Consider the following 10,846-nt stretch of genomic DNA (forward strand, 5'->3'; position numbering starts at 1 on the left):
TTTGAGGTTATTCTTGTTCTAAAAAAAGAACATAAAACAAAAAATAAATTATGTAAAAGAATTTAGGGTAAAACAAAATGATGAAAACAATCAACAATTTTGCCCACATCAGGCTGCATTGCTGTCCTTAGTAATGTGTCATAAACTGAATTAATAAAGAGAAACTAAATGAGTCCATAACCTCCAAAGATCAAAAGAATATGCCTCCCCCCATAGTGAGCATTCAGTACAGTTCCTACATTTTATACAGCAATCCTTTCTAATCTGGAGGGCCATATACCAAACTGGCAACAGAGGCTTTCTCTGAGAAGAGAATTAGAGGGAAGCAGATGATGGGAACCATATAATTATCGTAACTGTACTGTTTGACTTTTTACAAGTTATTTCAGCATTACTTATACAATTTTTAAAATAGGTATTTTCTCACCTCATACCCCTCAGGATGGCCACTATCAAAAAAACAGAAAATAACAAGTGTTGGAGAAGATATAGAGAAACTGGAACCCTTGTGCACTGTTGGTGGGATTATAAAATGGTGCAATCACTAAGGAAAACAATATGTAGGTTCTGCAAAAAATTAAAAATAGAATTACCATATGATTCAGCAACTCCCCTTTTGGGTATACATCCAAAAGAATTGAAAACAGGGTCTCAAGGATGTATCTGCACACCCAGGTTCATAGCAGCATTATTCACAACAGCCAAAAGGTGAAAAGTCACCCAAGTGCCCATGGACAGATGCATGGATAAATAAAATGTATATACATATAATGAAATATTATATAGAACCTCGAGGATATTATGTTAAGAGAAATAAGTCAGTCACAAAAGACAAATACTGTATGATTTCATCTATATGAAGTGTCTAAAGTAGTCAAGTTCATAGAAACAGAAAGTAGACTGGTGGTTACCAGAAGCTGTGGGGGAGGAGAAAATGGGGAGTTTTTGTTTAATGGGTACAGAGTTTCAGTTTGGCAACAAGAAAAAGTTCTGGAGATCTTTTCCACAACAATGTGAATATATGTAACAGAACTGAACTGTACACTTAAAAATGGTTAAGATGGTAAATTTTATGTTATGTGGGTTTTATCAGCATAATTAAAAACTATGGAACTTAAAAAAAAATGCAACCAGAAAAAAAAAAACAAAACAGTATGCCTCCTCCTCCTCAAAAATAAGTATTTTCTCTCCAAAGCAGTAACCTTGATGGATCATATCAGAACTCACTGTAACTATTTATATAACAAATTAATAAAGGAAATTTACTTTTAATATGTGATCATACAGCTTCCATTTCTAAATGCCTTCACATCAAATTTTAAGCCTATAAGAAAATCAGTCTCAATATATTCGAAATAAAAGCAGATTAGAAAATGAAATAAATTAGATTGTTTTAAAAAGAGGGGGGAGGATTTGTGAGGTTTTTGAAAATGTTAGACTGAGGAGGTCTATTTAAGTATGCCCAGAAATGAGTCTGAAAATGATGTTAACAATGGTTATCTACAGGTGGTAGGATTAAGGGTGATTCTTCAGTATTAACTGAATTTCCTGAAGTTTTTGCAATGAATATTAATTTGTTTTGTAACATGCAAGAAACAAAAATAGCTGGCTCCTGAGGATATTCTAAAGAATCTGTCAGAGAGTATGACCATAACTCCAAATGAAAAGAGACAAAATGTTTTGATCAGGGATGATATTTCTGGAACAAATATATTGATCAGTGACGGCGTGTTTGGAAGAGATGTATTGACAAGATAATTAAATCTGTCCTCTCAATAACGACTGTTTTGACAGGCACTCATTTGGATGTATAAATCTGGGAGCACTTACACTTCAACAACAACAAGACAAACCACAATCATTTCGATCTGTTTCATAGTGAATGGATTATGCAGCCAATATTTTAAGAGTTCAGACTTTAACCAACAAAAAGAAAAACTGTCTTCCAACTATGACAAACATAGAACTATCTTATGATAAACTTTCAATTCTGGGGTAACTGATATTTTCTAGTTCTTCCTCATCCACTATAAACACACTGTGGTCTAAAGAGATAAGTGAAGAAAAAAAACCAAGGCTGTTTTCAAGATTAACATCAACTTTTTTTTTTTTTTTAAAGAGAAAACCAGCTTCTATTTTATCTTTGGAGGGCAGAATTCACCCAAAATTAGGTCAGCAAAGCAAAGCAAGTATGTTTCATTTGCAATTGTTTCACCTTTAAAAATAATCATTGGATTTTGTTAAATTCACGCAAAAAAATAATAAACTTGTCTGATAAACAGGAAGGAAACCTCAGAGCCAAAGAGTGAGATAATTGTTCGTTCAGGCAGGTTTTGAGTCATCTGGTTGGGCTGTACTGGTTTCACAGTCTTGGAACACAGATGACACATAATTTACCATGTTGCAAATTTATTTTGAACTTCCTCATTCAGACAGAAACTTAACAGTGCTTACCTAAAACTCCAAAATATAAATATATTTCTTTTCTCTCTTGGAATGGCATCCCAAGATCCATTCAGTCTTTAATGAGTTAAGGAAATATAGGCAGGAAAAAAAATCACAGAGGAACATTTACTTCAAGATTTGCCTTTCAAATGCTTCTACATTTTCAAACAACTAAAAAAAATTCCATTTTCTAAGAGGAAGAGGTATTCTGTCAAAGTAAAGTCTATCTAGACCCAAGTTTCGTTTCCTAATAGACCGCTGTGTGCACAGAGAATGCCGAACTCACTGACAACAACTGCCTTCAACCTCATCTCAGTTATTCACAGGCTTTTCCTTCTTTAAGGAAAAGGAAACTACAACATTCTTTTGGAAAAAAAATCATGGGCAAGGCTCAATTCAGCTGATGACAATCTGGATTCATAATGAAAATCTCTGTGAAAATAAGGAACAAAAACAAGAGAAGTCAATATTTGGACTAAACACAGCAATTTTTAACAGTGCTCCCGAAAGATGTGACTCCACAAACAGGCTCAGTCAATATTTGCCAAGTGAGGTAAGCCATCAACAAACGATTTAGGAATCTTGTTGGAGTCCCTGTATCACTTGATTCTTACTTACTCACTCACCAGTTTAACCCATGTCATAATACGACACATGAAGCAGCACCTCTAATGAGAGAGGAGATTCATTTCAGCAAGCACAAAGAAAAGCAGGCTGTTATTTCACAAGGACTGACATCTATGGAATGGGGGAAAAAACAAAAATGAACGTTTATTATTTTCATATATCCTATTTAAAGACTGTTCAAAGGAATGAATAGGAACATCTGAAAAAAATAAACCACTGGGTATCCCTCCCAACTAAAGCAATGAACATGCACTTGTGAACCTATCTCTAGCTCCCACAGAGGGCTCCTCATCCTCACCCAACCAAACAAAGACATCCTTAAGTTGGAGCCAGTGTGGGCTTTGAACAAAACACGCTGCATTGCTTCAAAGACTTAGAAAGAAGTAGGAAGACAAAGGGTGACTGTATTTAAAGTGCCTTTAAAACAATATTCATTCAAAATACAACTTACTGTCTATAATGGTATTATCATGAAAATATAGCTTAATATTCAAAGTTATAGGCTCTCGGCATAATGAAAACTCTACAACCCTTGCTCTAAATTCTTCCTTCTACAAGTTTTAGTGTACAATGAACACAAGTTTTTTTTGTTTGTTTGTTTTAAATTTATTTATTTATTTATTTATTTGGCTGTGTTGGGTCCTCGTTTCTGTGCGAGGGCTTCCCCTAGTTGCGGCGAGCGGGGGCCACCCCTCATCGCGGTGCGCGGGCCTCTCACTATCGCGGCCTCCCTTGTTGCGGAGCACAGGCTCCAGACGCGCAGGCTCCGTAGTTGTGGCTCACGGGCCCAGTTGCTCCGCGGCATGTGGGATCCTCCCAGACCAGGGCTCGAACCCATGTCCCCTGCATTGGCAGGCAGACTCTCAACCACCGCGCCACCAGGGAAGCCCTGAACACAAGTTTTAAAACCCACTAAATTAAGAAACTGGCACTGTTCCAGTTTTCTAATAAAACTGGCATAAGGCCACACAAAAATCAGGAAAAACTCAGCAAAAGTGAAAAACAAATAGCTTCCAAATTCTACAATATACCTCTAGACTGAGTTTTTTTTCCCCTGAAAATATCCACATAAACTTTCATGCTGTATGCACTAACCATAAATTTCCGCTTAAGCATTACTGGGGAAAATTAACTGATACAAACTATAATTCCTCAAGGAGAATTCCCTCGGAGATGTTTTAACTGTAAGGGCAAAAAATCTTTATTATCTTTCAAAATATGTGACATTTAAAATAATATTCAAGTAAAATAAACTTACAGTACTTTTCCAATTTACAGATGATTTTCCTTTTCCAGTTATCAGTGTAATTCTCCCCTTAGTTTGTAATAGTAACATACTATTCACGATAAGAAAATTTATTTCAGGACTTCCCTGATGGCACGGTGGTTAAGAATCTGCCCGCCAATGCAGGGCACATGGGTTCGAGCCCTGGTCCGGGAAGATCCCACGCGTCGTGGAGCAACTAAGCCCGTGCACCACAACTACTGAAGCCTGCACTCTAAAGCCCGCAAGCCACAACTACTGAGCCCGTGTGCCACAACTACTGAAGCCCGCGTGCTCTAGAGCCCGTGTGCCACAACTACTAAAGCCCGTGTGCTCTAGGGCCCACGTGCCACAACTACCGAGCCTGTGTGCTGCAACTACTGAAGCCTGCACACCTAGAGCCCGTGCTCCGCCACAAGAAGCCATCAAGCCACTGCAATGAGAAGCCCGCACACCGCAACGAAGAGCAGCCCCCGCTCGACGCAACTAGAGAAAGCCTGTGCACAGCAAGGAAGACCCAACGCAGCCAAAAAAAAAAAAAAAGAAAATTTATTTCAGAAAGATAGGCAATAACGGCATTACATCAAGACCAAACAGCCACAACAGGTAATAATGCCTTATAGCCAAGGATACGGTCACCTCAGGCTCCTATGAGCAGTGAGCTCTGAGTGGAGCTCACATCTCCGTCCTTCAGGAAGGAAGTGATGCAGACCAGCTTTCACTAGGCCATCTTCTGGCCCTTGAAGCATCTGATGATTCCTCCATCTCCAGCCCACATCTCTCTCAGGAAAACTCCTCACTCCTGGATTCCATGTCAACTGATTACCACCTCTTAATGTCCACAGATACTTCTCCAAGTCCAACCTATTCAAAAGCAAGTTATCACCTCCCCGCAAACCGAACTCAGCCTTCTTCCACTCTCCCATCTCAATCAACAGTTCTAAGAGCCACTCAATTTTCCAAGCCAAAAGCCTGGGCAGCATCCTTAAATTCTCCTTCTCCCAACTCTGCCACATCCAATGAACTACCAAGATTTGACACTAAAAAATACTTCTGGAAAGTCCCAAGACTGTGCACCACCATAACACTACCATAGCAGCCTCCTACAAGACGCCAACTAAAAGTTATTAATAGCTCACGTTTACAGAGAACTTACTTTGTACCAAACACTGTGCTAAACTTTGGGTCTGAGTTAATTTAATCCACGCAACAATTTAAGGTTGGTACTAGACTTATCCTTGTTTTATAGATGAGGACACAGCTACACAGAACTTTAGTGTCTCACCCTAGGTAACAAGGTTTTAACTTGGCACTGAACTCTCAGTTCTGTGTCCTTGCATGAGCTTTTCTGCTCTGCTTGGAAGGCCCTTTCAACCATGTCTGCTCAGCTTCAAAGGCATGTTCTCCTCTATCAAGTCTCCTGATGCCCCCTGCTGGTGCTTGTTCCTCTAAGTCAGTAGTTCTCAAGGTTGGCTACATGCCCTATATGCCCTATAAACTAGATGCCTAAATCTCAACCCCAGAGATTCTGATAGCACTGGTCTGGGTGCAGTCTGGGCACAGGGACTTATAAAAGCAACCCAGGTGGGTCTAATATGCAGTCAAGGTTGAGACCTACTGCTCTACATTTCCCCAACCCTTTTACATCAGAGCACTTATCCCACTGCATCTGAATGAACTGTTCCTGTCTGTGCCACTAATTACATTGTGAGGTCCTGAAACCCAAGTTTCACAGTCACCTGGGGGGCTTTTTCAAAACTAGAGATTCCTGGACCTCACTTAAAAACTAAATCCGACCCATGGGCAGGCCTTGGAAACTGTCTCACAAATAATTCTGATATGTGGCCACATTGGGGGACTCTCTCCATGGGTCTTTTCATTTATACCTGCCAAGGTACCGCAGAGTGCCCAGCCCATAGATGAACTGTGATAAACATTTGTGCAACAAATGAAATCTAGTAACATGAATCTGAAGACTGGGTGTATGTAGTCAGTATTCAAGCTTCTTGCAGCAGCACCTGGAAAAGCTGCTTCCTGCAATAGAATGCAAACACTGGGCAGCTTTTCAAATGTGTTTTGTGATCCACCAGTGCCCCCTACTGACTTGAAGATGGATAGCTAAATCAAAACAACGGTTAAAACACAAATATTTTCATTGTATATGCACATAACTAGCCACACAAACTGTACTTTTTCCACCAACACCTATACTATCAACTCTTCTGCCCTCCAGTCCTAGTTGACCCAAGCTGATAAGTCTCAAACCTGATCAAGCCCTACCATGTGCTCAGCCCCACTCCCAGGCTGCAATCATGAAAGACGGCCAGTAGCAGTTCTCAGCAGCGCCCTCAAAGACTCTCACTTATCTTTTTTGTTCTTTGGTCAATGCCTCTTCCAAATCCCACCACACTCATAAAATCACTCACCTGGAAAACACAAGAAACCATTCATCTACCAGTTTGCCTCAGTTCTTACTATTCAAAGTATGACAGGAGACGAGCAGCATCTACATCACCCAGGAGCTTGTTAAAAAATGAAGACTCTGAGGCCCCCACCCAGACCTCCTGGATCAGAATCTGCATTTTAATAAGAGTCGCATGCACATGAAAGCTTGAGAAGCACTGGTCCTCACCTACTAGACCTGACACCGCCATTTTATGACAAATAATTTTCTAAGTAACTCTTGCTATCTTGAAGTAAAATTCATCACCCACCTACATACATAAGTCCAAAAAAAAGAGAGACCCGTATATCAATTTGATGGTAACACAATGGAGAACAAAAAGGAAAGACTTATAAGCATTATATTTCAGCATATGAATGTTCAACACAACTAAATGAAAGATGTGAAGAACCAACCAAGTTTCTAAAACACGCTCGAGGCAGGTGGTACCATCCAGATGAGAACCACTAGTCTACAATTACTGCCATCCTTCGTTCCCTTCCATCTCACAGGTGGAAGGGACTATCTCTCCTCCTTTTCAAAGCTAAGGGATTCTCTTTTATAAAAGTTCCCTCCCTACATTCCTCCCGAGGCCATAAACATTGCCAAATCTTGAATACTGGAACAACCACAAAACGACTCTAGAATCTTGACCAAACATGTCCCTCTAGTTACTATATTCTCCCTCCTTCCCTTGACAGTCAAGCTTATAAACCCCATTTACTCATCTTTCAGCCACCAACCCATATTAATCTAGCTTTCACTTCCATCAGTAAACCTACATGTATAAACATTGTGAAAGCCTTCCAACCAAATTGCCCAGAACAGTGAACACTTCTCCAAACCCATCTAACTCATCTTTCTGTAACAGACATTGTCGTTGCACATCCAGTCTCCATTCCCCCACTGTGTTCATGGATTCATTTCTCTCCCAGGTGATTAATGTAGTGATCCCATCCTGAGCTGATCCTGTTTAGTCTAAGCCAATCAGGGCATGGCATTCCCCTGGCACTGGCTATTGGGTCAGGGGCACTGGTCCAATCAGACTGTAGAGTGTAATCCAAGTCTGGGAGTTTTGTCCTCTCTTTCTCTTGCTCTAGTGGATGGGAAAGCATGTGTTACTGGCAGTCATCTTGCAACCATAAGGGGAACCAATCTTACTTCGGAAAGCCAAGAAAAGAGATGGGGACCTTGAGGACATCGTTGACCCACTGGAGTCCACCCTTCCTCTGGACTTTGTGAGATAATTTTCCTTACTATTTAAGCAATTGGGTTTTCCCAACTGGAAGCACCCTAACATAGCCTGTCCTTGAAACTTCCCTCCCTTAATTTTCTAAACATCACTCTTGTGCTCCTACTTCTACTTATCAAAAGTTGCTTCTCGAAAATCTCTGGCCTCCCCTCTTCCTCTTTCTCCTCCTTACATTTTGGTATCCACCAAGGTTTGTCGTGAGTTTTTCTACTCAAAGCACATATTTCAACAATTTCAGCTCCCTTTATCTTTCCCTTGACACAGCACAGCTGAGCTACTGGCACTTCCTCAATGGAGTACCACTGCTGCTGTTCCCCAGCTCATCCACCTGAGGAACTCCTGTCTCTCAAAACTTGCCTCCCCTGAAGTCCCCAGGGGTTCCTTGCCTTTTTTGTGCCATAGACCTCTTTGGCAGTCTGGTGAGCGCTATGGACCCCTTCTCAAAATAATGCTTCTAATTGCATAAATGCCAATTATAGTGCAATATAATTGTTTTTTAAGACCCAAAATCTGATACAGTAATATGTGCTTCTTTATTAGCTCATTAATACTAAAAAGATCTAGTAGTGAGTCATAACTACTATAACTTTGATGTAGTGATGAGCATCAATGATATTTGGAGATCTGCAACAACTGTAATGTGACATGAAAATGTCTGTGACATACACTGGTCCTGTTAACTTCGACTGGTGACAGGTACTGCCAATACTACTGTAGTTTGTTGCTGTAGTAGCTTATTAAATGAATTGCTCCCAATCAATCACATGTCCTCATATCCATGCTCTGTGTAATCCCCCACCATATTGACTCTGGGCTTGGCCATATGACTCATTTTGACATCAACAAATGTGATGCAAGCAGGTGTTTAGCATCAGGACTAGCCTTCTTGGAACCCAGTAACCATGTTAGGAAGCCCAAGATAGCCACACTGAGGGGCCCTAGGCCCACAGATATGGGAATAAGTCCACCTCATAGTTTAGCCACCAGCTGAATTCAGCCACTGGGAGATGCCAGCAGAACTGCCCAGCCAACCTATAGATGGTGAGAAATAATAAATCATTGTTGTTTTAAGGTCGTTATCCGGAAATAGATAACAAACAGTTACCTACATTCATAACTGAAGGAAATGCTAAACTGCAGTGAAAGATTAGTGAAAAAGAGTATTTTTTTCCCCTCAGAGTTCAGGGACCCCCTGAATGCTATTCACAGACCCTCTGAAGGGCCAATAACCACAAACCCCTGGTAAGACAGATCCTGCTCTTTTTACTACCACAGTACATTGATAACCATATAAACTGATCACAGCATATCCTTTGTTGTTCCAACCTTAAAACTGAGCCGAGCTCCTAGCACATAATAGATGTTCAACACAAAGTTATCAAATGAACCAAGTTTCTTATGGGATCTGTTGTCCTAACTAAACTGTGAGCTGCCTGAAAACAAAATAAAAGCAAATACTTGGATGTCACTTCTATGTGCCAGGACCTCTTCCAAGTGCTTAACACATACTAACTTATTTATTCCTTATAACAACCCTATGAGGTAGATGTTATTTCCCCAATTTCACCAATAGGAAAACAGGCTCAGAGAGGTTAAGTGACTTGTCCAAGGTGACACAGCTAGAAAGTGGCAATGCCAGGATTGGATGGCCAAATCCATGTTCTGATTTTATTGTCTGTCCTAATGCACCCAAAGCACATTGCAGAAGCTCAATAAGACTTTAAAATGAGTAGTGCAATTCTGAGATTTCATTAGCAATATTTTATGGGTGCACTGCTTCTTCAAGACTCGATTTTGTAGACTCCTTTCTAGTAGCCTGTGATTTGTTTTTCATGATAGAAAATATCATTTACTTTTTTTTAAACTAGGAGAATAACACCTTCATGTGTACAGATTTTCGAAACAGTCTTCCCTGTAAAAGTGTATTTCTTTCAAAGGACATGAGTTCATAGAATGTAAATGGAGTTGACCTATCCATACTATATACTGTTCACTGGAAATGGCAGAGAAGTTCCAGCTTCTCCCTCTCACCCAGCCATTCCCATGCCAGCCTCCCCGACTTCCTGCAGCAGCTTCTCCGAAGGTGACCCTCCCCCATTCATACACCAGGTTCTGAAACCTGACCTTACCAGGCAACCAGAACCGAACCCCGCAGTGCCCTGAGGTGGCCTAACCCTACTCACGAACCCAAGAGGGCACCAGACGAAGGGTGGATACTTTGTACTTTAATTTTTTAAGTGTTTTATTCACGAGAGCACAACCCAAAGGGCCCCACCCACCCACCCCCGGGTCTCACGCCTCCGCCCGGCAGCGCCTCGCTCCACGCGGACCGGTGAATGAACTGCGGGGCCGGAACGCAGCCGGCCCGGAGGCGGGAAAAACCTCGGGGCGAGCCGGGCCTGGTCCCCGGAGAGGCCCACGAGAGCGCGGGGAGGGCTCCGGGAGGCCGGGAAGGGGCGGTGACAGCTGTGACCCGGCTCCACTCTCTCACCTTGAACATGTCGCTGGCAGCGGCGGCTCCGGCGGGGGTCACCCGGCCTTGACCCCGCCCACTACAGAGAGGTGGCTACGGCGGCCGGCTAGGGCCCGATTCCTCCGACCGCAAATGGGCCGCGGTGCGGGTGACGGCCGTACAGCCAATTCGATCCGACCAAGGCTTAGTTCGGAAGCCTCGGGGGGAAACCGCGACGTTGAGCTGCAGCGCGTCGCGCCTCGAGCGGCGAGCGAACGCAAGCCCCGCCTTCCAGAGGCTCCACCCCTGCGCCGGCGGTTGCTAGGCGGCGGGAAAGCGCCACCTCAGTGTGGGCGGCACGCG

General features: G+C 42.2%; 1 protein-coding gene across 1 annotated transcript in view; it reads right to left on the reverse strand.

Annotated features, from left to right (window-relative positions):
* The window catches only part of APOO (apolipoprotein O), a 56,980-nt gene extending 46,214 nt beyond the window's left edge, over window positions 1–10,766 (reverse strand). Inside the window, exon 1 of the mRNA XM_061178787.1 lies at window positions 10,523–10,766. Coding sequence (XP_061034770.1) covers window positions 10,523–10,531 — 9 coding nt within the window. The 5' untranslated portion in view covers window positions 10,532–10,766. The remainder of the gene's footprint in view (window positions 1–10,522) is intronic.
* Between the last annotated feature and the right edge of the window lie 80 nt (window positions 10,767–10,846).

Source organism: Eubalaena glacialis, chromosome X (genome assembly GCF_028564815.1).
Source record: "Eubalaena glacialis isolate mEubGla1 chromosome X, mEubGla1.1.hap2.+ XY, whole genome shotgun sequence".
In the NCBI taxonomy this organism is placed as follows: domain Eukaryota; kingdom Metazoa; phylum Chordata; class Mammalia; order Artiodactyla; family Balaenidae; genus Eubalaena; species Eubalaena glacialis.